Source organism: Sodiomyces alkalinus (assembly GCF_003711515.1).
Source record: "Sodiomyces alkalinus F11 unplaced genomic scaffold SODALscaffold_1, whole genome shotgun sequence".
NCBI classification, from domain to species: Eukaryota; Fungi; Ascomycota; class Sordariomycetes; order Glomerellales; family Plectosphaerellaceae; genus Sodiomyces; species Sodiomyces alkalinus.
The window spans coordinates 5,615,093-5,639,526 of record NW_021167079.1 but is presented as its reverse complement, the minus strand read 5'-3'; the positions used below and the strand labels follow the sequence as shown (position 1 = coordinate 5,639,526).

General features: G+C 54.1%; 9 protein-coding genes across 9 annotated transcripts; 5 read left to right on the top strand and 4 right to left on the bottom strand.

Annotated features, from left to right (window-relative positions):
• Window positions 1-187: 187 nt before the first annotated feature.
• Window positions 188-1,051, bottom strand: SODALDRAFT_269075 (CHD5 domain-containing protein; the record flags this gene model as incomplete). The annotated part of the gene is made up of 3 exons (XM_028607640.1): window positions 188-561; window positions 698-884; window positions 965-1,051. 3 exons carry the CDS (start codon window positions 1,049-1,051, stop codon window positions 188-190), a joined length of 648 nt encoding a protein of 215 aa, XP_028471042.1.
• Window positions 1,052-2,442: 1,391 nt separating this feature from the next.
• Window positions 2,443-3,862, bottom strand: SODALDRAFT_269297 (acid protease; the record flags this gene model as incomplete). The annotated part of the gene is made up of 2 exons (XM_028607649.1): window positions 2,443-3,558; window positions 3,635-3,862. The coding sequence occupies 2 exons, from the start codon at window positions 3,860-3,862 to the stop codon at window positions 2,443-2,445; spliced, it is 1,344 nt and encodes a 447-aa protein (XP_028471041.1).
• Window positions 3,863-6,340: 2,478 nt separating this feature from the next.
• Window positions 6,341-8,229, top strand: SODALDRAFT_336667 (methionyl-tRNA synthetase; the record flags this gene model as incomplete). The annotated part of the gene is made up of 2 exons (XM_028612616.1): window positions 6,341-6,557; window positions 6,641-8,229. 2 exons carry the CDS (start codon window positions 6,341-6,343, stop codon window positions 8,227-8,229), a joined length of 1,806 nt encoding a protein of 601 aa, XP_028471040.1.
• A 1,641-nt stretch (window positions 8,230-9,870) lies between these two features.
• On the top strand, window positions 9,871-10,978 carry SODALDRAFT_305158 (hypothetical protein). Its single transcript, XM_028608999.1, has 3 exons — window positions 9,871-9,905; window positions 9,982-10,061; window positions 10,122-10,978. Exons 1-3 carry the CDS (start codon window positions 9,884-9,886, stop codon window positions 10,821-10,823), a joined length of 804 nt encoding a protein of 267 aa, XP_028471039.1. The 5' UTR covers window positions 9,871-9,883; the 3' UTR covers window positions 10,824-10,978.
• Window positions 10,979-12,408: 1,430 nt separating this feature from the next.
• SODALDRAFT_289116 (L-serine dehydratase) lies at window positions 12,409-14,281 on the top strand. The gene is made up of 2 exons (XM_028608615.1): window positions 12,409-12,880; window positions 12,959-14,281. Exons 1-2 carry the CDS (start codon window positions 12,795-12,797, stop codon window positions 14,034-14,036), a joined length of 1,164 nt encoding a protein of 387 aa, XP_028471038.1. The 5' UTR covers window positions 12,409-12,794; the 3' UTR covers window positions 14,037-14,281.
• A 316-nt stretch (window positions 14,282-14,597) lies between these two features.
• On the top strand, window positions 14,598-16,863 carry SODALDRAFT_375435 (hypothetical protein; the record flags this gene model as incomplete). The annotated part of the gene is made up of 4 exons (XM_028614749.1): window positions 14,598-14,653; window positions 14,749-14,785; window positions 14,821-15,129; window positions 15,220-16,863. The coding sequence occupies 4 exons, from the start codon at window positions 14,598-14,600 to the stop codon at window positions 16,861-16,863; spliced, it is 2,046 nt and encodes a 681-aa protein (XP_028471037.1).
• Window positions 16,864-17,014: 151 nt separating this feature from the next.
• On the bottom strand, window positions 17,015-19,226 carry SODALDRAFT_348003 (DNA polymerase subunit delta-2). Its single transcript, XM_028613335.1, has 4 exons — window positions 19,079-19,226; window positions 18,686-18,995; window positions 17,616-18,624; window positions 17,015-17,516 (listed from the first exon to the last, which is right to left on the bottom strand). The coding sequence occupies exons 1-4, from the start codon at window positions 19,120-19,122 to the stop codon at window positions 17,296-17,298; spliced, it is 1,584 nt and encodes a 527-aa protein (XP_028471036.1). The 5' UTR covers window positions 19,123-19,226; the 3' UTR covers window positions 17,015-17,295.
• Window positions 19,163-21,111, top strand: SODALDRAFT_375433 (P-loop containing nucleoside triphosphate hydrolase protein; the record flags this gene model as incomplete). Its single annotated transcript, XM_028614748.1, has 4 exons — window positions 19,163-19,183; window positions 19,264-19,355; window positions 19,509-19,612; window positions 19,775-21,111. The coding sequence occupies 4 exons, from the start codon at window positions 19,163-19,165 to the stop codon at window positions 20,629-20,631; spliced, it is 1,074 nt and encodes a 357-aa protein (XP_028471035.1). The 3' UTR covers window positions 20,632-21,111.
• Window positions 20,920-24,292, bottom strand: SODALDRAFT_34194 (Mis6-domain-containing protein). Its single transcript, XM_028613057.1, has 9 exons — window positions 24,132-24,292; window positions 23,873-24,050; window positions 23,373-23,748; window positions 23,219-23,290; window positions 22,988-23,111; window positions 22,746-22,925; window positions 22,420-22,683; window positions 22,241-22,358; window positions 20,920-22,163 (listed from the first exon to the last, which is right to left on the bottom strand). Exons 2-9 carry the CDS (start codon window positions 23,925-23,927, stop codon window positions 21,208-21,210), a joined length of 2,145 nt encoding a protein of 714 aa, XP_028471034.1. The 5' UTR covers window positions 23,928-24,050; window positions 24,132-24,292; the 3' UTR covers window positions 20,920-21,207.
• Between the last annotated feature and the right edge of the window lie 142 nt (window positions 24,293-24,434).

Sequence of the window (24,434 nt, the reverse complement as noted above, 5' to 3'; positions counted from 1 at the left end):
CCCTGCCAAGGGTCAGTCTCCGACGTGTTACAAAGCTCTAGCTCCGGCCATTAGGAACTTTGCGTCAAATCAACGAGATACATCTCAGCTTTTTCGGACTCGTACGCCAAGGCATCGATCCCGAAGTCTTTTTGCCATTTCAAGTTTCTCCCGCTGTAATTCCTAGCAATATATGGCTTGAATATATTTACAATTCCTTCCTGCTCTTCTCTTCCTCCTTCGCCCTTGCACCAGATGACGGCATCTCCGTGGCCATAGGCGCTCCTTTCGCCTGTTTCGCAGCCAGGACGGGGCTGACAATGGAGCCGATCAACTCGCTAAGCAGAGCGATGGTTCCCGTGCACGCCAGCTGCCATGACACTATGCTGACGCTGCCGATGGGTGCTCGGGGGAATGAAAGGAGCCATTCAACGTAATAGGGGAACCAGCCGTAGGGGAGCCAGAACATCGGCTGCTTGGCGTACCAGAAGGGCAGGGCATATTGGGGGACTCGGGTGACAAGCATTCGGAAAATCATGATGTAGCGGTCGAACTTGGATCTCGATGTCTCAAGGGACTTCTCTAAATGTGGCGTCCGACAGGACAAATATTAGCCCAGCCCAGGCACTCCATACAAGAGACAAGAGAAGGAGAAAAGAAGAAGAAAGAACACGAAAACAAACTCGTGCTGAGAAGGGGGAGAGTGTGTGTGACGCACTGCTAGCTTCCAGCTGCTCCAATAGCTTATCATGGGACCTTCGCAGCTTCGCCCATTTTGCAAACTGGTCCTGGCTACTGGTGGCGTTGAGCTCCTTGCGGACCTTCAAGAACTCAGCTTGTAGCTTTCTGTGTTCAGAGGCATTCTTCGATGTTTCGATCGGAAGATAGTTCAGCACAATCCACAGCTAAAACCCGACCTGGTTAGCAAAAAAGCTCTGCGAAATCCATGCTGTAATCCTAGCTTGTGAATGATAAAGGGGCGTACCAGGTTATTGATGGTCGCTGCCCCGATGGTGTCGACGATACGGATCGTGACCTCAAGCGCGAAGATGATGACAAGTAAGGAGGACATTTTTTTCCGGTAAATTTGGGGGGCTTATGTCGGGGTGTCGAGATCGGGATGTCGTTAATTCAGCATTCTGCCAAGTATGCAGAGCTCTACAATGTAAATGGGAGTGGTGTTGTGACGAAAGTCGGGGAAGCTGACTGGACACCGTCACTCACAAACTTGTCTGTGATGGTGTTTGCGACTTGGTGTCGCCTGCTAGGGCCGATATTCTGCCAGGCGGTGATGGCCCCAGCGCTCGAATGGTTGGACGCCCCCACCCCCACCCTTTCTCACTAAGGTACCTGTTCCACCACACTAATGTGCATCAGTACCTACCTTACCTTATGAAGTAATTACCTAGGTACCTTTTGTAATCTCTAGGTATCCGACCCGACCATTTGAAGCTTAAGGGAAACACGTCTCAACGCGGGCGTGCGTTATGATATCGAAGAAAGCTGTTATGCATTGCCCAGAGATGAGCTGTACGGAATAGGCACAGCGCTCCCACTTTGTACATCGTCACACTGCGGTAGGTTTGTCCCCCATCGCCCTACCATCATTGTGCTTCAGTTAGGTAGCTTATGTACTTACCATCAGCGAATTGCATGACACCAGAACCACGAGCCGGAAGACAACGATGATCTTCTGTGGAAGACAACTTATCCTATACATTGAATTACAAAAATCTACATGTAAAAAGGCCTCTTGACACTACCCAGGTAGCTAGGGCTGTATCCTGCCAGCTCAAGGGACCGAGCTCCACCCCAAGTGCTCTCATAGTTCAAAGGGTATCATATACGTACGTCCATATTCAGCACTTCCACATTCTCAAGACAATGTCGCGTGTTTTATCCGTGCACTGCGCATGCCTCCGGGCAGCGGCGCCCTGCTGGATTTCCGTGCGACAGGCACCGAAAAGACAATGCGTGGCAGGCCCAGGCCGACGCAGAAGAATGTCTTCGGTTCTCTTTACCAAACCATAACTGCAGCCATCAAGCACAACGATGCTCCGAGCACCCGCTTCGTCTGTGCCCGACCGGCTGTCGCGGGTTGGGCCGTCTCGGTCACCACGGCCTCACTCGCCACTGAAGGCGACGTCTCTTGGTCACCCAGATCATCGGGCTGGCTGGTTGGAAGAGAGGGCGCAGGTTGAATGATAGTCCCAGACGAGGGAGCGGTGGCAACTGGGCCCGACCCGTTCTCACTCTGGGTAGAGCCGTCCTGACCTGGTGACGACACTGCTGTGACCGAGGTTGCCGGAGTGTCTCCAGTACCGGTTGCGTCCTCATCATCGTTCCCACTGTCATCATCATCTGGAGTCTCGTCGTCGTCGTCAGATGGCACTGGTGTCCTCGTGGCAAACCCTATACCTCATGGTCAGCACAAACACATGCGTTTGTTCAGAATACAAACGTTCAACACGTACCTATCCGCTTCTCGTCGACATCAAACGCGGCATAGACGTTCTTCAGGAACAGATCCCCGAGGAGCCATGCACCCCGAACCACCTCATGTCCGTAGATGTTGCTGGTGCAGGAACCGTCGTTATCGGGCCTCGACAGCCAGTCGCGAGACGAGATGTTGTAGCTGACCCCAGAGAAGGTATAGGCCACGGTTTTGTTACTGTTGCAAGGCACCTTCCAGGTAGTTCCGTCGTCCGACGAAGAGCCAGGAATGTTCCCGTGGAAAGCCTTGACATCCGCTTTTGGTCCAAAAACGTAAGAAGTGCCCGTGTCGATATAAGCAAGCCTTTGCTCGTCACCAGCCCTCTGGCCGCCATATGTGATACCGTCCAAGGGGATGGCCCAATCGCCGTTGTTAGAGCCGACATCGGTGTACGAAAAATCGCCTGTGTATTTGTCCGGGTTGCAAGAACCAAAGCTGATTTCGCCCGTGTTCGGCCCGTCACCTGAACGGCTTAGAAAGACACAGAAAAGGCCTTTATCGAGCACGTCCGCTTCCAGGACGGTTTTGAGGAAGTTGTCTGTGTGGCCATTGGCCAGCGAGAGGCCCAGAATGCCGTCGAACGGAAAGTGGTTGAAGTCGGACGATGTTTGATTCACAACGCCAAAATGGAACCGATCCAAAACCATGTCGGCAATGGCGACGGAGTCGGTAGCCTTGGTACCCTGGACGGAGCCCGAGCCGTATCGAACGGAAAAGCCGCTGGGGTCGGCCTCGTATGTGTTTGAGTCGTCGGGACCAAAGGATGCGTGAAGATCACAGGCCTCCGACGTGCAGTTTGAGCTCATGACCCAGGACGTCGCCGCACCCGTATCGATGAGCATGAACATCTTCTTGCCCTCAGATCCAAAGCCGGCTTGAAGAAAGTAAGAGAAATCCGAGCCGTCCTGATAAATGCCGACACTGTTCGTGTGAGTAGTGGCCGCCGGCTTGATAACACGGTACGCATTCTGCCGCTTTTCCAAACCTTGCCCCGACGGTAATGTGTCTTCCGGCTGACGTCCAGTATACTTTGCGATAAGGCGGTTGACTTCCCGGGCTATCGAGTCTGAGTCTGGGTTTCGATGCTGTTTAACCGTGGAGATTAGAATGAATCGAACAAGGCGAACAAGGCCGAGGTCATGAGTTAGCGTCGGAACTTACGGAAGTAATCGAAGTGCGCTGGCGAATGGGAAATGCACGGGTTCTGGCTCTTCTCGGGACCGCCACGGCGTCTTCTGTTGAAGGAGCATCTCCGCTAACTTGTTCTCTCTTCTTCGTGGTTGTGCAGGTACTGTCCTCGTGGCACCGATAGCTCGGAAACCAGGGAAAGAAGGCGTCGGAGAGAGACACACAGAGTGAGAGCTGCAATAGCAGCAAAGCGTAACGCATGACGCCACGATCAAGTCTGGTTCACCGACCCGACTGATACGACCGGGCAGACAGCAACTGCAGGACCAGAGGGCTATCTATACGTAATTCTGGAGACAGAGAGTGATGGCCAAGTAACATTCCTATGTTTTGTGGGTGCGTGGTGTTTGGCAAACCGAGAGGTGACATCCAACGAGCTGGTTCAGCCGACTTGCTTGTCACGCAGGAGATGCTGTTGGGTTTGTACTCGGGAGTGCTGAGAACCTGGCGACTTTTTCGGATGTGCCAGGCTCCGGGGCGAAGGAGGATTTTGATATTAGAGATTATGGACGTGGCATTGACGGCGAAGCAGTGAGGCTTTATCCTGAATTCGAAATGCGAAGAGAAATGCGTCGTACGAGAGGGCGAATTCGACAAAATCTGGCGCTTAGCAATGAGGGAATAAGAACGACAAAAATAACTCCGCAATGATGATTGATGATGCTCGATTATACAGAAAAATGGAATGAAAAATGTCGAGTCGGAGACAGTTGCTGAGAAAACAAAGGACGTATTTGCTGTAAGACGAGGACGCCGCCGAACCAAGCCAAGATATACAGCAAAGAACCGGTGCAAGAACTGAAACCGAGGCGGCAGGGAGAGGGGCAAAAAAAGAGAAGACAAAAAAGGAACGGCCGAACTAAGTGAGGGACGCCGAAGGGGAACGGGACGAGGAGGCGGATAACGAGGGTCGAGGGTCCCGTGAGAACAGGAAAGGAACAAAGAAGGGGAGGAGAGGGAGAAGGAGAAGGCCAAGAGGGAGAATAAGGTAGGTAGGCTACGGGTGTAGTGGAAAAGGGAAAAGCCATCGGGGGAAATGGACGAAGCTAGGGCACTTTCGGCCGCAGGTCCATAGAAGAACCGCTGGTAACGCGACAGCGGTCCTCCACACAACGCTCCAATAGTACCATCTACGCACAATACGACTGCAGAGGTACATACGTCCAGTGTATCCGCATGCGGAGTATGTATTATTCCGTAAAGGTCTTCGGCGACCAAGAGGGAAAAGGAAAAGGAACAAATTGGCTTACCCTGTGGCTGGCAGTTACGACCAGGGCCCATGCAGAGGTAAAAACGGCTCAATTGCTCCCATTGGTCTCGATATGCAGGGATTCGTTGACGGTTGTTGCAACTCCTTGTTCGCGTGCAGCTTACTGAATGGCACGGACCAGGTACTTGAAGGGACTTGAACTTTTATCTCGGTCTGGCTCTTATAGCAAGGCGAGAGGGCGTTAAGCGTCCGATTAAATTGTTAGCTGTTCAGACGAAATTATGTACCAAAGTCCTTCTCCTTCGGGGAATTGATCCTCCTCTGGTTCTCGGTTTCGACTATTCCCCATCTTATCTCTGCACGACCATTGGTCGCTTGAGACCGGGGATAGAACTACCTAGGTACGTACATAATCCCATGATTCGCCAATGTGACCCTGTCCCCGCCAGACGCTCGGCGCGACTGATCAGCGAACGCAAGTGATCGCCAACAAACTGATAACTTCGTACAATCGCCAACAGAAGAGAACGAAGAACTTTGGGATGTCGTTGTGAAGGCAACATAATGATGCAAGCGTCCATTACGCTTTGAGAGTGGCCCGAGACCCTCGACAACGTATCCATCACTCTTCGAGACGGCATCGTCTGCTGGCCCAAGCAACCCAAGATTCATCGGACCTAGCCTGACTCCGCCGTATGAGCACCTCACCACCCACCCCATCCGCCCAGATTTAGCCCCATCCCCGTGCAGTGTGTGTCCCCAACATCAACAGCCCGCGTCTGCCGTGCCACTTTGGCCTTCCGGTCGTTCCTGTTCCTCTCCAGGTCGTGGCCGGTTATACTTGAAGGCAATACGAGAGCAGGATGGCTTGCTGGATGAAGAGAACATAGTAGCCCGCGGCACTTTCGATGGCCTTATGGGTGACCGTGGTCAGATCTTGTAGGTGACGGCCAGTGCGTCAACTAGCTGCTGTGAAGGGTCTGGGTCTGAATCTCGATCCCCTGAACTTTCAACCAGCTATTGTCGCTGTACGAATATAATTAGTCTCTGCGCAGTCCGGACTGAAGGGAACGTCGACGGGCCTTAGCAAATGCAACATCATTTTCAGCTATCTTTCTAATAACCTCCCCTCTCGCTTCAATCATGCTTCCACGACTTAGTGAAAGAGTAAGGTATGTACACTGGGGCTACGGTGACAGGAATTTGGATATATATAAGGTATATGAAAGGAGAGACAAAAAAAAGGAGGGCTCCACTAAGATACCTCTGTGACATTGAACACTGATAAGAGCTCCATGCACAGTTATCTTGTGACAACTTATGTGGTTACTATACAGTACGCAAACTGCTCTGCGGTAAGTATCTCTAATCATTCCAATCCAAACCAGAGAACTTTCGTACTCGTAGTCGTCGCATCTTGTCCGATCACCAATCCATCTCAGGTGCTCCATCCCGTCGCGATATGATCAATGGGTCCTCCCGATCACTTTCTGAGGGCTCTCAGATCCTCCGCAGCTCGTGGCTGGTCTGGTAGCCGTCCTATCTCGTACATACGTCCGCGTTGGGTCTGCCCATCTTGCAGCCATGGTCAATCTAAGCGATGGTCTACAACGACCAGCTCCGGCACCTCAAGCAGTCCCGCGAAACCATTCTACGTGACGACACCTATTTTCTACGTCAATGCATGTACGGTATTCCCTTCCCCCGTCCCGCTCTGTCGTCCTGGGGTCTCGGCCAACGGCTAACACGATCTCGCCCGGTCCTTCCAGCACCACATGTCGGTCACATGTATAGCATGGTACTCGCCGATGCCATCAAGCGCTGGCATGTCCTCCGTGGGCGCAAGGCCCTCCTATGCACCGGTACCGACGAACACGGCATGAAGGTCCAGAGAGCAGCGGCCCAGCAGGGCATCCCTTCCAAGGAGTTCTGCGACTCCAACGCGCAAAAGTTTCGCGAATTGGCCGCCCTCTGCGGCATGGACAACGACTTCTTCGTGCGCACCACGGACCAGGACCACATTTACGCTGTCCAGCACTTCTGGTTCATGCTGAAAGAGAACGGTTACATCTACGAGTCGAAGCATTCCGGGTGGTACTGCGTGAGCGACGAGTGCTTCTACTCCGAGACCGAGATCGAAAAGACGGCAGTACCGCAGACGGGCAAGACCATCATGGCATCCATTGCCAGTGGAAACGAGGTCGAATGGATTGAAGAGAAGAACTATCATTTCCGCATGACCGCCCTGCGAGACCAGCTCCTCCGTTTCTACGAGGAGAACCCGGACTGGATCGTGCCGAGGGCGAAGATGAACGAGGTGGTCCATTGGGTCAAAAACAACCTGGAAGACTTGTCTATATCGAGACCCGTCAGTCGGCTGGACTGGGGCATCCGCGTGCCGGACGACCCGTCGCAGACCATCTACGTATGGGTCGACGCGCTCATCAACTATCTCACCAAGGCCGGCTTCCCCGCCTGGGCGCCGGGCCAAGAACAACGAGGCGGGTGGCCTGCCGACGTGCACGTCATCGGGAAGGACATCCTGCGCTTCCACGGCGTTTATTGGCCGGCGCTGCTCATGGCCGTGGGTATCCAGCCGCCCAAGCAGCTCTTGAGCCACGCGCACTGGACCCTGGGCAAGCGGAAGATGTCCAAGTCGCTGGGCAACGTCGTCAACCCGTTCTTCGCCATCGAGCGGTGGGGCGTGGACACGATGCGGTACTTCATGCTGCGGGACGGCGGCATCGAGAACGACGCCGACTACGAAAACTCGCTCGTCTTTGCGCGGTACGAGAAGGACCTCCGGTCCATGCTCGGCAACACCCTGAGCCGCATCACGCGGAGCGCGCGGTGGGACGTCGCCGAAGCGGTCGCCTGGGCGCGCGCCCACGAACACAAGACGGGCTCCCGCTACCGCGAGAAGGGGTGGGCGAAACTCGCGGAGCAGGTCGACGCCACGCCGCGGGCCATGGCGGCGGCTATGGAGGAGGGTGGACCGAACCCCGGCGTCGCCATCCGGGCGGCCATGGAGCTGCTGGCCGAGGCGAATCGGTACTTCGCCAGCCGGGAGCCGTGGGACGCGACCAAGGTGCCCGATGCCGAGTCCAGGAACAAGATTGTTTTCCACGCGGCCGAGGCGGTGCGGGTAGCTGGCATCCTCATGCAACCCTTCATGCCGACCAAGATGGCCCAGCTACTGGACATTCTCGGAGTGCAGCCCGACCGGCGGACGTTCGACCACGCGGTCTTCCGGGGGGACCTCGACTACGGCGTGCGTAAGGAAGGGGGGAAGTTGCCCAAGGGCAAGTGGGCTGCTTTATTCCCGCCCGTCGTTCCCGAAGAACTGGACTCGGCGTGACATGCTTCTGTGGTGGGAGATCTCAATGACGCCTTGCCCCCTTCGGAACGATATGTATTTCTGTAACAGTAGTAAGTAGACCTGAAGCCCATGTAAATTCGTGTACAATTGCCGAATATACACACCGTCACTGGAGAAATAGATAACTGGGCTCTGCCCGACTGGGTGTCTCTTCGCCCTTTGTTGCTAGAAAGCCGCACGCGACTCGAGACGTTCCAACAAGTCCGAGTCTCGGTATCCTGCCTGGTCCAACATCCCCATCACGTAGTGCTCGACCTCGTCTCCTCTCGCTTCACGCACAAGTCTCCGTCGCATCTCATCTCCCAACACGGCCAGGGAGAAGCTCCGCTGCAACCAGGACGGGGTCAGACCAGTTATCCTTCTTCAGGGTGCCAATGACCCGGCGTACGTAGTGCTGGCAGTTGGCCTGGAGGAGCGAGTATGTCGTGCCTTTGTGGGGCGTGACCATGCCCCCTTCGTTGCTGCTCAACCACCAAACGAAGCCGCGAAGGATCCATTGGACTTGGATTGCAAACGCACATTAGCAGGCCGGCAACAAGCAAAGAATGCCGTATGTCGGCAAGCCGTCCCCTGCAAAGGTGATGGCCACGATAACCCGCATCTGGACTTGTGTCTTTCCGTTTCATACTGCCGCCTGGGAGGTCGCATGTCAATCCGTCAGCGAGATGGTGAACGCCCCAGCGGGAGAGGAGCAGACTAAGCTGATTGGAATATGGAGGAATTCCAAGCTGTCTCAGTTGTCTCAGGCAGGCATTATAGGAAGTCTTCACATGGCGGATTTCTTTTGAAAAGAAAGAAAAAAAAAGAAGAAAAAGGAGGAAGGAAGAAAACGACGATGGCCACAGGCGTCGGTGGATGAACTATGGATGGAGTACAGATGCCAACGCGTATTCTTCTTTCCCTCGGCAAGGGAGCGGTGATGAGTGCCACGGTGGTCGGTTCGTTTTCGTGGCCGGCCTTGGTAGGGGTATCCGTCGTGCCGTTCACGATGATCCGCATTGCCTGGGTGGCCCTGCGGGAATGGAGCATCTACTTCTGGCTGGGCGGCTACGTAACGTCGTTTTCATCTGGGACCGCGCCCGTATGCTATCGAGGACTTTGTGAGCTAACTGTCCGGCTAATGGGCAACGCCGGTTCAGATTGCCGGTTGCTGTTCCGCGGCTTTCCTGGTCGCTTCTGTCGTTTACTTGACAAGCATGCTTCGCCTTTGGCATTCTGTATGGCGTCACAATAATTCCATCACCTTGTCTCCATGAGGATTTGGCTCTTGGGTTTGTTGGATATCGGCTTTGTGAATGACAGCGGACAAGTCTTGGTTTGCAGTTGAGAGTCGCAATAAAATGAGGTCAAATGGCACCCTTTTCGCCGCCCCCGGCAACGGGTGCTTTGAGATCTGTTTATAATTCTCCACAAGTTTAGTGTTGTATTGTTGGGACACCAAGACGGTGTTGGTGTTGGCGATCATTATTCTGCGATTTTTTTTGTTTCCCCTCTTCACAAGAAGAGGGAAGAAAAGAATGTGGATGGGACTTTTTTTTATTTAGGGCCGGGGGGGTTTGGGCCCGCTGGTCCAACTTCACTCCAAAATCCCACGTGTCTAGCGGCGGTAGAACACCTTCCAAAAAAAAAAAAAATGAAGGTCAACGAACACACTGGTGAGCTCGAAGTGGATGATCATGACAGATAAAAATAAACCCGAAACACGGGACAGCCAAGCTGACAGAACTGCAGCAATTTTGACACCTCGGGTGGTGCTGGTCCCGTACGAGGCGCGACATGTGGCCAAGTACCATCGCTGGATGAGCGATACCGTACGTTGCGGCCCTTTCACTTCTCTCCGGTATTTTTTTATCCTAAATTTCGAATCACAGGAAATCCAGGCGGCCACGGCGTCTGAGCCCCTTTCGCTGGAGGAAGAGTACGAGAACCAGGAGTCCTGGCGACAGGCGCAAGACAAGCTTACCTTCATTCTGTGCCGGCCGGTAACCCAGCGAGGTGCGATCGACGGACGAGTGACTGCGGGGGAGGTGGACGGTGAGGAGGCGATGCTCGGGGATGTGAATTTCTTCTTGTACCCTTACGATGGTGATGAGGATGGCGACGAAGAGAGAAAGGAAGAGCAAGGGCAAAGGCAAAGGCAAAGGGATCTGATCGGCGAAGTAGACGTCATGGTTGCCGAAGGAGAGTGGAGGGGCAAAGGCGTGGGGTTTGCGGCGGTGACGGCGCTCATGAACTACCTTTACCGGCATCTGGATGGGATATTGGAGGAGCACGTCCGGGGAAATGGTCCTGCGCAAGGAGGACCGAGTACGTCCTCCTCTCGACCGCGGCTACGGAGTCTCGTGGCCAAGATCAAGGAGGGGAATCGGAAGAGCATCGCATTGTTCGGAAGGGTGGGCTTCGTGCAGCGAGGCGGTGTGAACTACTTTGGGGAGTTGGAGATGGTGCTAGATGACTTCGAGGGGTTCATGTCTCGCGTCCTCGAGGAAAGGGAGAAAGGAGAGGGAGACGAGGGGTCATGGGGCAGGGAGTTGGCGGGGGAGTATCAAGAGGTGGTATATTCTAGGATGTAATGCGGTTAGGTGCGGGCGGGAGAGCGAGCATGGCTAGACCATGAAGAGACGAGAGAGCGGAGGTCGAGGAAGAGGAGGAGGGAGGATGGATCATAGGGGGAGGTGAAGGACGGTGATGGTGGGCCACATGAGGTTTCACCGAGGAGCAGCGCTAGGCACGAATTGACGTTGGGGAGATTTTCCCGGGACGTACCGAGGATTCAACGTCACAACGCTACCTTAAGGTACCTATTCAAATGCCGTGATGTCCCGTACCATATTCACTGTCGACCGAAGAATCCAGGGGCAGGACAGGGCCGGCTATTATCGGAAGCCTTGCCGAGACCCCATGAAAAGATGTACTACGTACATATGACTGTACGAAGTAAGGTACGGTAATGGAAGTACGGTCACATATTCAAATGTAAGGTACCAGACAGGACGCATCCTCTCCCATGATAACCTCAACGAAAAGCGCTAGTCGAAACATTGTATCGTCTAAGGATACCTACCTAGGTACCTAGGTAAGGTAGGTAAGGTAGGCGTGATCGATGGAGTACCTTAGGGAGGACACTAATAGTTCTAGGGCTGACACGTGGGTCAAGGTATGGAGGACACCAGTATGAAAGAACCCATTGCTTTCTCTGCCCGGTCCGATCTCGCCCCAAGCTTCCCGCCTCCCGAAGCTATACCTATCGAGAGGAACGATAAGAACCCTTAAAAATAAACGACAAATTCAGGGGTAATCGACTCGGCAGGGATATCTAGACGTGTCTTATGGTGCGGCGTCGTGATTGACCTACGGAGAAGAAAGAACTGGAATACGCGAAGAGGCAGGGAACTATTCACTTCGTACCGTCACAATCCCTATTCTTTCTTACCATCCATTGGCATTGCGTCACCCAATGATAAGGTGAAAGGAAGGTGAGCCACCCGCCCGGTTTTCTATCGCGAAGTTTCCCGAAAATCTTCGTACACACCTTTTTAAATCCAACCTTCTTCCTGCTTGGTTCTCGACTTGTTCCACACCTACGCCTTGGACCCGATATAGTTTCCACTTTTACTTTCTCGGAAAAGGCAGGTAAATGTTCGACAGTTAGGACGTTATTAATTAATTACTTGTTCTCTTCCAGTGTCTTCTTTGCATCATCCGGGACCTCTCAAACTCCCTAAGGTACTGAAAGGGCACAAATATGTACATGCGGATACCTGAGTGGAGTATCCATGTACTTCGAAGGTACCTACAGGTCGGCTGTAGGTACCTTATTATTCTCACTCCTCAGTCCACCCGACGGGCCCCTTCTCGTCCCAACCGGTCTTCTCTCGGTTCCTGTTATCTTCGTCTTACCCTATACTTGGCTCTTGTTTACCCTATAGTTTCCCTCTCGTTACCCTATAGAAATGTCCCCCTGCCGTGCGCCACGCCCTTCGTCATGCAATGTAAGGTAGCATGCGGCTCTCATGGTAAAGTTGTAAGTAACCCCTGTTTACATTACATGTCGGTCCAGACTGACCTCTACCTTTACGGTAGGTATTTTCAACTTTGACTCTCCAAGTTATGAAGTACTTCTCAAAGTCTGACGACAGACGGTTGCAAGTCCGGTACTTTGTTGGTCGTATAACCACAAAGGTATTGAGATCAAACCTCTTTGTCGTTTTGTTTTGTATTTCGTAAAAGAACGGGATGACACGGTGTGTTTTGAGAGCGTAGAATACCTAGATAAGGCGCCTGTTCCCTCGTCCCACAGCTCCGAATCCCCCCCCTTCAAACGAGTCAATAGCAACTGCCAACAACTATCAGATATACGGAATACCATACCATATTAAACCTCCAGACCATACTTTACCTACCTCACTTACACTGGTTGACTATCAGTTCCATTGTATATCAACCGCCTCTCACATCAATTTACTTCCGGCCCCCTAAATACTGGATACTATCAGGATCGTTACTCGGTATCCTCGAAACCGTTGCTGTACAGTTCCGCCGCGATGGGCTCGGTCGACGCCGGGGCAAAGCTGCCATGGATAGAGACGCCACTTATCGCTTCGGCCCAGCTCTCGCGGGCTGCTGAATGGTAAGTTGCTACCACTACTATCTCATTACTATCCAAGCCCGAGTCAAAAGCAATGATCGTGAGTTAACTATCCCGCAGTAACATTTTTCTAAAACTCGAGAACCTCCAGCCCTCGGGCTCCTTCAAGTCCCGTGGTGTCGGCAACTTTACCCTCCGGGCCGCCGCCGCCGCCGCCGCTTCCCCGTCTCCAGATGTTCACTTTTACTGCTCCTCCGGTGGCAACGCCGGTCTTGCCTGCGCCACCTCGGCCCTTGCCCTGAACCGTTCCGCCACCATCGTAACCCCCACCACCACCTCGGCCCTCATGATTTCCAAGCTGAAGCTTCTTAATGCCCACGTCGAGCAGTTTGGCAACAACTGGGCCGAAGCTGACAAGCACCTGCGCGAGAACCTCCTCGCCAAGGACCCGAACGGCGTCTACGTCCCCCCGTTCGACCACCCTCACGTCTGGGACGGCGCCGCCACCATGATCGACGAGCTCGTCTCCCAGTTCCCCCGCGATCTCGACCTCCACGGGCTGGTCTGCTCCGTCGGCGGCGGCGGCCTCCTGAACGGTCTCTTCCAAGGGCTCGAGGCCTTCGAACGCGACCCTTCTGGCTCGCCTCCCTGGCCCCGCGGTAAGCCCCCCTCCGTCGTCGCCGTGGAGACCTGCGGTGCCCACAGCCTCCACGCTAGCATCGAGGCCGGCGAGCACGTCACCTTGCCGGGGATCACCTCCATCGCCACCAGTCTCGGCGCTGTTCGCGTCTCCGACAAGACCTGGGAGTGGGCCGAACGCAAAGCCGTCCTCGGGCCGAAGAGGGAGGCCAAACGGGCTGCTGCTGCTGCTGCTGCTGCTGCTGCTGTCTCCTCTTGTGCCGGTGCTGCGGGACTCGAGAGCGTCACTGTCAGCGATGCCGAGGCTGCTCTTGCGTGCGTGCGGTTTGCTGACGATGCCCGCTTCCTCGTCGAGACGGCTTGCGGCGCCACTATCGCCGTCTGCTATAATGGGGAGCTGAGACGGACACTAGGTAGGGGGCTCACCGATGCGGAATGGCGGGAGAAGAATGTTGTGCTCGTTGTGTGTGGAGGGTCCGGTGTCAGCTTGGAGATCCTTGAGGGGTATCGCGAGAAGTATGGCGACATGGTCCAGGCAGGAATTCCCGCACCCTCCTGAGCATCCCATGTACTACTCTTTTGTTTTGTTGGCGTTTTTTTGATCATGTCCACATAATCTGGGAATTTTAATAGCTGGGGTTTCTGGGAATACTACAGAGAGAAAAAGAAAGAAGAGAAAAAAGGGGAATATTACGGAGGATGAATGAGCTCACAGAATAATTAGCATAAGGTACCTACCACTTTTACCTGTCTTTACCTGCCTTTGATTCTCAGAGGAAAACCGATTCTAAATTTCTTCCTGGCTTCGAGATCTTACCTGCCCTTGGCTTTCCCTCTTCTGCTCCCTGCTGCCGCTTTCCCCTTGCCCCGGCCGCTTGACCCTTCCCTCTTACTTTCTCTGGCTGGACAGACACCATAGATAAGGTAGCTTAGTGAGGTCAGTCGCTACCTGCTAGGTCGGTAGGTAGTTTGTGACTTACACTTCCCTCGCTGCATATCTGTCTTCGCCTTCTCGCCTTCTCCTCAAGCCGCCATTTACTCCTAGGCTTGATTCGCGCCGTTGATCTCTCAAGAACACAACTAGATCCAGCCATTCTTTTCGATGCCAGAATATCGTTGCATGTCTACCATCTTGCTGCTGATTCAAACAGGCCAGCACTCTACACCACATCTCTTGTTAAAGAGTTTCGAAAGGATTCTTTGAGAACGAACTCGACTCTCCCAGGGACAGAAGATCGAGTCATCTGATATTTTCATTCCCTTCACAAAAGGAGCATTGGCCATCGTCCCTTCCTCGCACTGAACGGAGTTTGTTTTGTTTCAGGGAACAAACATCCCATCAGCATCTATTTGCGCTTCCCCATATACCCAACTGCATGGCACTTTATCTTCTCATTGATCTTATTCTTAAATATTCTCATCTTACAGAAGTTTTCCGGGGCATGGCTATTATCCAGAAGAGCCACCGTACCGGCAGTCGTTTAACATTGAAGGAAGGCAGCCCAGAGCTCAACGTGACGTGCCCGTCTACAATGTCTACTGCATCGGCGGCCACTTCGAGGCGCCAAAGCCGTACGAATGCCCGCACCGCTCTAGGGAAGCGGAGGATTCCAGCGCCAGATGCTGGCGAATCTGAAAATGATGACCGTCCTGTGAGTTTATGAAGAGAACACCAGCAAACCTCACCTTCTTCCCACTTGTAAGAAGAAAGTGGGATGCTGATAAGAAGGGACGGCCGGCAGCGCAGATACAAAAAGCCCAAGGCGAGCGAACTTCTCTCCATACTCGACAACATGTCAGACATGGAAATGCCTCGCCCTAACGGGACACCGGGTCATGGCACGGTAAGCTACACAGCACGACAGGGGGGCTCAGAAATCCCCGCCCTGTATGAGGCGTACCACAAGAAGCTGGAGGTGCTCAAGGTCAGTATACGCAAGAAGGCCAAACGGGAAAAAGAGGTCGCCGAGAAAACCAACAAGACGGTTTCGCATAACAGGGGTGATCGGAGAAACAAAATAGGAAAACCCAAGGTCACTCTCAGTCGTAAGGTGGTGAGGAAGAATCCCCAGGGAGACCAAAGCAAACGCAGGGATAAGCTGGCCAAGAATCGAGACATTCCTACGATAATCGAAGACGATGTCTGCGAAGCCAGTCTGGAGGAGGACCTTGAAGATCTTGAAGACTGGAGGAAGAAGGATCTACAAGAAAGAACGTTTCGCCTCAGTCTGCTTTACCGCAAGGTGCCTCGAAAGTGTCACTTTCTTCAGCTGCCCCTCGAGATTCGAGAACAGATATGCGGCTACCTCCTCGAGGCTCCGGGACCTGTCCGCGTCTTCGAGGGCTGGTCCAAGGTCCATAGGCACAAGCGCCAGACACTTGAAACGGCGATTATGCGCACAAACTCGCAGATTGCTGACGAGTGCGTGCGCATCCTCTACGGACGTAACACTTTTGAGTACTTGGTCCGCGACAGTTCCGGGGTTGAGCCTAGTTCCTCTCCTGACAGTTACCAGGGAGATGACACTGCCGTCGATTCGGATTTGGACTATGACGGTGAGTACGAGGATAACGACGGCTACCCGGATCATGAGGGCGACGAATACGAAGACGCACCCAGCCGTTGTCGTCGGTCACAAGCCGTAGGGAACAATGCTGCAAGGCTGAGTGTCGCGAAGAGAAGAAGCACCAGAACCTTGGGCAAGAAACAACCGAACTACGACGACGCCGATAGTTCACCCTCCCCCGCTTCCCCAGTTTCTCTCCCCCCGAGTGGCTCCAAGATGCACTCCAAGGTTCCCGCCCACGAGGTCTTCAACCCCAATGTTGAGATCAACGTAACCAAGTTCGGACACCACTTCCGACACATTCGGATCAAACTTGAAAACGGTCGAACCGGCCCTTATTACCGCGCACGCATGGCCGCCGCCATCGCCACGTTTTCACACCTCAAGCCGCGTCGAGCCAAGTTGCACACCATCGACATTGAGATCACGCCCACACGACAGAACCACCAGAAGCAGCAGCAACAAGGCCAAGAGGCGGAAGACAACAATCGCGACCTCACGTTTCTTGATTTCTTCGATCCCCAAGCTGACGTCTTGCGTGCCCTCCGCGTGCTACCGTGCCAGTTCATCCGGGTGGTGGTTAATACGCATGCTGGTCCCAGGGATATCGTGGTCGACCGGCGCCATGCCGAGAAGGATATTGGGGCCGGTGATGTGGTCGTGCAGGCGCAGAGGAAGCGGTTGGCCGGGTTGGCGCGGCGGATCCTCGAGCAGCTTCCGCAGACGATTCGGCAGGTTTGGCTTGCGCATGAGGTTCAGGGGTCTCATGACATATGGGATCTCTCTGATACGGACGAGGAAGAGGGGATGTGGGATTGAAAAACATAGGTGACCGTCATCGATGCAAGTTGGTTAGGCTTTATTACCGGGGCGGGTTTGAGAGGCTGAGACGCCCCATACGGGCGATTCAAACGGCGCTGTAATCTTGTCTCAGGGGACAGTGGATGGGAAATGGGCGTTCAGAGGCACGGGCAGACTTGGGGAATTGGCTTCCTCTTCTTCTTCTTCATCTCGGGTCTCCAGTTATCCTAGTTTCTTGGGTCTTGCATCGTCAGCATCGGTGTACTTGCAGCGTTGCTTTCTCACAGGGTTCTTGGCGAATGGTGGATTCCCAACTTCCTAGCTCCAAGGGGGTATATCACACACCTCGCACTTTAATCCGAAATAATACAGTTGCTGACTATCGCCCTTTCTTTCTCCTCTTTCTTCTTTGTCCCTTCGATCACACCAATCTTCGCCCATCGCTCCTTGTCATGAAGTGGCAATCTTAACCCTCGAGACCTCCAATGTCTCGGTGTCGATGAGGACCAGCTCCTTTGTTTCGGCGAAGGAGGGCACAGTTACGAGCCGTACAACCTGCCCTTCCGGTCCGTGAATGACCTTGGTCGAGAATTCAGGTTGACAGCCGATAAAGTAGACGTGAGGAGTTGTCTTCATGACAAACGGATCGTTATCCTGGAAAGGATAGCTCCCTGATCTTCCGGTTAGTACGGAGACAAAATCCAAATAATTTACATCTCAGATCAGGAAAAGTTGAGAAGGAAAAAACAAAAAAAAAAAAAGAAACTCACAAAGTGTGTCGGGGGCTGTCGGCGCAATGCATCTCCACCGACACATGGCCTCCATCATACCCAGGCGGTCCTCACTCTCGACATACTTGAACACGTCGTCGACGTTCTGGCCCCCGGTTCCGAGGAACCTCCACCCGTCCACTTCGGCTTCCCATGGGTTCGTCGAGTTGTCCAGCCAGCCCGCTTCAGCTTTGGAGCCGGGCCCTGCCAGGGACGGAGGGGCGCACCACGATCTCGAGCGCGGGAACATGGCGACATGGATGGGCTGCTGCGGGTAACTCGCGTTGGCCGGGTCCTGGGCCCCCGGGAGGAGGGTAACAGGCATGCAAGGGAGGAGTTCGGACAGGAACTCGTCCAGGAGCTGGCTGGGGAGGGGGTTGTAGGACGACGAGTCGTAGCCGTACTTCTTCGTGCTCGGCGCGGGAGGCTTCTGCTGGCCGTTCGACTGGCCGCCTACTTGTGTCCTATTGTCGGTTGCGGAGGTGGTGGAGATGGAGTTGCCCGCAATGATGAGACGAGAGATCTTGGCGAGCTCTTCTCGTTGTGTATTTTGGTCGAGGGCCTCGCCGAGGAGGTACTCGTGTAAGAGATCCAGCTCAAGAGCGTATGATGGGTCGGTCCCGGAGAAGCAGAGGCCGGATACGATGGCGATTTTGTTCCCTTTGTTCCCCTTCAGAGGAGATGGGCTGTCCATCATTTCTTCGTCTTCGTCCCACGCCTGGGTCTTCCCCTTGGCGTGTCCGCCGCCCCCGGATATTGTCGGTGGTTTCGTGAGCGTCCATCGTTGGGGTTGCGGAGCCAGGTCAGGAAACTTGATATCGATGACCTCAATCTCGCCGTTGATATTCTCGGTGCCCATGACGGCGATGATGCAGCCCGTGACCAAGTGAACGCTCTTCAAGACATTCCCTACCAGCCTGACTCGACCCGAGTCGTCCTCCAGTAGGACTTGGTCCTGGCCATCTTCAGAGTAGTACCTGTCCGTCGTGATGGGCGCAGAGATCCAGCGCTGTAGCGTGTCAGCCGCAAGTAAGATTCTCGCCGTGCTGCGAAGATATCGATGAACCCACATCTTTTGACACGTCCTCTAGGATATTCGGCTTGAGTGGCATGTCCATGTAGACAGTACCGGAAACCCAGCATAGCTCGCCCTGACGAATGTCCAACACTCGATCAACCTTCTTGGCGGTTTCTCCGCCAATCACTGTGCCGCTCCATGTTTCCGCTGCGATTTTCTCGACTGCTGGCTTGATGGTGACGAGACGGAGAAAGTAGGTATCGGCGAATTGCTGTTTGTATGATCTATCTTTCTTCAGGAAGAAAGAATCGAGCGGCTTATAGCTCGATGGCGCTCTTGATACTTGCGTTTTCTCTATGTCTCTAATAGTCATGTGTGTGAGCAAATGCCATTGGCATCCTGTAGGGATCGTCAGTTCATCGAAGGGGCATATAGGGAAACGTACGAGGGCTTTTTTAGGAGACCGGCCACCTCTTCGAGGGTCACCATACTTTCAACAAAATCTTATCTCCCGTAACTTGAGAGAAGAATGCTTCCGACAGTGGCCAATGTTTGAAGTTCGAAGTTGGATGAAAGTAAAAAAAGACTTAAAGGGGAGATACTGGTTGCCCTGACCTAAACGCGTCTTAGCATCCCAGATACGCGATTGGCGATTTGCGGTGTACCGTTGTAAAGTGCCCGCCCCACATTGAAGTGGCACGGCAGAAAGTCGTGGTGGCTTTGTAGAGTGGGGCAATGTGGCTTGGGCGGGGCTACCGGCGACTGTGGGGTATTTTAGACTAAGGTACCTTACCTAGGTAGTACTAGTACGGGTACCTACGCTCCGTACTACCTTCTCTCCCGACGTACCTACCTTGCTTGACTCGTCACTTCAGCTCATTGTCATGTGCTCGTCGCGGGGCAATGGACAGGCCAACAGACCACCTCCCTTTCTTGGTAACCGCCGACTCTCCCAAGCCCAAAAATGATCCTCCATACGGTAACTTTTTTTTTTCTCCTCTTCTTTTTTCTCCGTCATATTCATCTCTCGCCTTGTCCCCTTCCTATTCAATCTATTCCCCGTACCATAAATCTCGTCCAGTTCCCTTCCTCTTCAGTCTACATTGCTCACTACCGTGACCTCATCGTACTGGACCTCCAGCTACTCTCACAATGGCCCCCAAGGAGGCTCTGCCAACTATAGAGACCAGCGCACTCTCTTACACCTTTCCTGACTACTCGACCGGCATCAGCGACATAACCCTCTCTCTCCCGGTCCAATCGCGGACCCTCCTCATCGGGGCCAATGGAGCCGGCAAGACCACCCTCCTCCGTCTCCTGGCCGGCAAGAGGTTGGCACCAGCAAACACCATTGCCATTGGCGGCGTCGACCCATTCAAGGAAGGTCTAGAGGGTGTGACGTACCTGGGCCTGGAGTGGGTGCTCAACCCCATCGTCCGCACCGACATCTCCGTGACAGAGCTACTCCGGTCCGTCGGAGGCGACGCATACCCGGAACGGCGCGACGAGCTCATCGGCGTTCTCGACATCGACACCCGCTGGCGCATGCACGCCGTGAGCGACGGCGAGCGTCGCCGCGTGCAGCTCGCCATGGGCCTGATCCGGCCCTGGACCGTCCTCCTCCTCGACGAGATCACCGTCGACCTCGACGTCCTCAGCCGCGCCAACTTCCTCTCCTGGCTCCGCGCCGAGACCGAAAAACGTGTCTGCACCATCGTCTACGCTACCCATATCCTCGACAACCTCGCCGGCTGGCCTACGCACCTCGTACACATGCACCTCGGCACCGTGCGCGAGTGGGGCCCCGCCGAGCAGTTCCTCGAGGGCCTCGATGCCCGGAGCGGCAACAGTACGCTTGGGGAGCTCGTTCTGGGCTGGCTTAGGCAGGATCTCAAAGATCGGGGCCCTCGCACCAAGGTGGTCATCGGGCCCGAGGGGAAGACATATGATGCTGGTGGCTATGGCGGCTATGGGGACGAGTCGCATCATATGAAGTGACCCGAAGAGTGAAACTCCAACTCAAAATCTTGCCCGAGGCCGTGAGGCGGAAAAAGAAAATATGGGAAGGATGCGCTTGACATCAGGCCATCAAGTGGCCTCCTGGTGCAGTGGGAAGGCGTCTTTTTTCGACACCCAGTATTTCGCGTATGCTGCAAAGAGAATCATGTGATAGACCGGGGTTTCTGGAGTCGGCCTTGAGAGGATTTTGGGTTTTCTTTGGACGGCATCCGGCATCTTTTAAAGGACTCGGATTCAACACGATATGGATTTCCCGGCAGGCCAATGGGTATTTATAGGGGCGATACCATTTATTTCATGGTTGGTCGTATGAGCAAGGGCATCCTCAACTTGCTCTTCGCGGCGTTCGGTTGCACTTGTTCAACAACGGGCATACCTGCTAGATTTTTCATTTTAAAATTTTCATGATTTCGGCGCAACTGCGCTGAGGCAGCGACTTCAGAACCCCTACTGTTCCGTACCGTAGCTGATAGCTGATCTTGTCGTTGTCGTTCCGTTGATTACCAGTCTATCTCACTCCTGGTACTAGTACACCTAGCACAGCTTTGTATCAACTCAGACTAGATTTGAACTCGGCTGACTCGACTGGCTAGGCTGGCTGGAGGTACGGGGCGCACTCTGCCGCCCCTTTATCACATTCCTCATCAGCTCGCTGATACCCCCGAAGCCGTGGCGGTCGAGCGTAACGAGCACCTGTTGCCGGTACTCGTTCCACTCCAGCCGCAGACCCCGGGCCCTAGCCAGTCGCTGCAGGCTGCTCTGCGTTACGGGGCCACCGTGTCGCGTAGAGATGGCCCTCTTGTTCTTCTCCAGCGCCTCGTCCTCGAGCGCGAGGACACACGTCATGGACTGGAGGCTCAGGACGGGCGAGTGCGACAACCCGAACAGTACCGGCAGAACGAGGTCCATTCCCAGGTCCTCGACGTAGCGGTGGTAGCGCGCCGAGGTCTGCGGGGAGGATAGGCAGGCGAGCGCGTGGTTGTCGGAGGAGTTGAAGGCCCGGCCGCGCCAGATGCAGTTGCACAGGTCCATCAGGAACCCGTTGTAGGTTTGTAAATCAGAGGCCCCATACGCCTTACGGTCTCTAGCCATGGCGGCGTCGAACGAGGTCTTGTATTTGGCCAGGATTCCAGCGAGCCGGGATATGTTCCCGAGAGAAGGGGAGAAGAAGACGAGGTAGATCAGTTGGCGGGGTGGGTTGGCGATGCGGAGGAGGGGTTCCAGGACCGGATTCGACATGGTGCTGGCGACTTGCTCGTAGAATTGCAAGGCGGTGGAGTGCGTTGCCGTGCCCGGGTTGGTCTGGACGAGGGTGAGAGCGACGTTTCCGACGTGGACTTGGAGTTCCAAGATGGCGTGACATGGTGTTCCTGAGGCGACCGCTTCTACAGATTGTAGGTTGGAAGTCCAATTACGGAGGATATTCCTGTACATCTCCAGCAGTAAAGTCTGTGTTGGCAGGGTGTTGGGTAGACACTTCCCGAGCGGCCCGAACAATGCGTGGTAGAGTTCTGTCGGAATATGAAAGACAGGTGAGTAAAAGAGAGAGAGAAAAGGGGGGAGGGGGGGAGGGGATGCAACTGCGCACCTTTGAAATCCAAAAGCGGTGTGTACTGTAGAATCCGAAGAATCGGTTCCTGAGCATCAACACCATTCCAGTACCCAAAAAGTTTGGCAAGAAAGTTCAGAATCACGTTGGGAGATTCCTAGTCATGTCAGCCTCTTTTATTTGCCATTGGGGATCATGACATGACAGCCTCAACGCACCTTGACGCGGGAGACATAGTCTTCAAGGACTTCCATCGTGTCAACGAAAGTCTTCGTATCCGCGGTCCCGGTGAGCACATCGTCCAGAGCTGCCTCAACCCAGCGAACGATTCTCTGCGTAGTGATGTGGTCCTTCCTGAGCAAGACCAGTTTCTGAAGCAAGGGATCAGCCAAGACGGCGGCAAGCTGATTTGGCAGCTCGATCTTCTCCAGGTTGTTCACAAAGCGCTCGACATTGTCAATCTCTTCCAAGGTAACCGAGTTCTTCTCTCTATGTTAATAATGTTCTTGAAGAGGAACCTCGATGCGGGACGTAGTGGTCTCACCTCGGTCGCGTGAGACGTGTGCACTCCAGGGACCCCTGAAGGACGCCCTCCCCGTCCCCTGTGAGAAATGTGCCGGTCGACAGTGAAACCATTCTGATGCCTTAACTCGGTTTTGGTTGCCCTCTGAGCATGGGCCCTCTGAATCTCACCTAACCTTTCGCGCCATGCCAAGTCGGGGTGCTGCATTTATCAGTATTGGGACTTGGTTGAGAGGAAAGACACCGGCAAGATTGGGGGCTCACCTTAAAAGTTGAGGCCTTGCCCTTCACAGCTTCGCCTACAATAATTTCTGGGTAATAGTCCTTGTAGATTCGCAGAAGCCCAGTCAAGGCCGGGTCATTGCCTGTCTGCCGCGACAAGTTCAGGCTGTGTGTGTACTTTCGTCAGCTCGTTCAGTCCGGCCAAAGGCAAGCAGTTCCATAACGGTGTGAAGAAAGACTTTGGCGAGTTTTCGCCTTTTGCTTCTGACTTACATAGCTTGTATTCTAAATGGGCGGACATGTTTGCGTCGTGTGATGAGAGCTAAGACATGGCATAACTGTGGTCTGGAGAGAAGAGCGCAAAGCCCTCGTGTTTTAGTAGAACGATCCCACGTTGACCAACCATCCGCACACGAGAGGAACGAACCTGATAGCTGCGGTCTCCAACAGGTTGAAGAGCACAGGATACGCTTGGGACAGAATGGCAGGTCCATCAATGGTATGGTACACCATTACGAGCCATCTCAGGAGGCCAGCCTGAATCGGGAAAGGGGGTTTGAGCTCCCCATTGCCCAGGCAGCCGACAACCTTCAATACGGCATCGGGCGACAAGCGGGCGGCCGGATAGAGATTGTTAACGAGGGCATTCAAGCTAGCCTGATCGAGGTGGCTGGGCGTGGTGAGCAGGTCGATCAGCTCGTTCAGCGGGTCGGGGAGGAGACCGTGCTCGTAAGCCTTGGAGGCCAATTTCTGAACGGTGGGCTTGATGCTCGTCGCACGTTGCTTAGCGGGGACCCTGGATGCTAGAGGACGGATGGACGAGTGAGCCAGCGTCCTCCTCTAAATGCACAAAGAACTAATATTGAGAGGCAGGCAGGGGGGCAATGTTGAAGGGATGAGTTGAATGAGTACATCTATCTTACATACCCTCAGTCACGTCGGCGACGAGATGGCGGATTTCTTGGTCTCCATCGGATTCCATGTCGCGTTATATGCAATCAGCAGCCACGCATGTCGTGGAAAACAATCGTGCCAGAGACCTCTCAGAACCCGCCGTGCCTTACGGGATTCATTAGGGGCGTTATGGATACAGTCGAAAGATGCGGTGGGCAAGGCGCAGGCGCAGGAGGTCGGTCCTCCGCGAGTTCTGGATGCTGGGACAATAAATTACTTGTTGGGTGTCGAGTCGGCACTATGTGTCCGTCCTATATGAGACGTAGTCACGCCAGGTAAGTTTCGATGAGTATACTTCGTCGGTCTTCTACGGATGAAGGGGTTGCAACAGCTGGTGATAGACCAAACAAACGCGTCGTGGTGTTCCTGAAATTGTGCTGCTATCCGTACAGCTTGTACCTACCTTAGTAAGCATGACGACGATATTCGTACTAGGAAGTGTTTCTCTCGAAAACTAGTCGGTGCGACTACTTCTAGGTACTTTGTACGAATTAACTAAGGTACCTGGAGAGCCTGTGTAACCATCTCGAAGGTG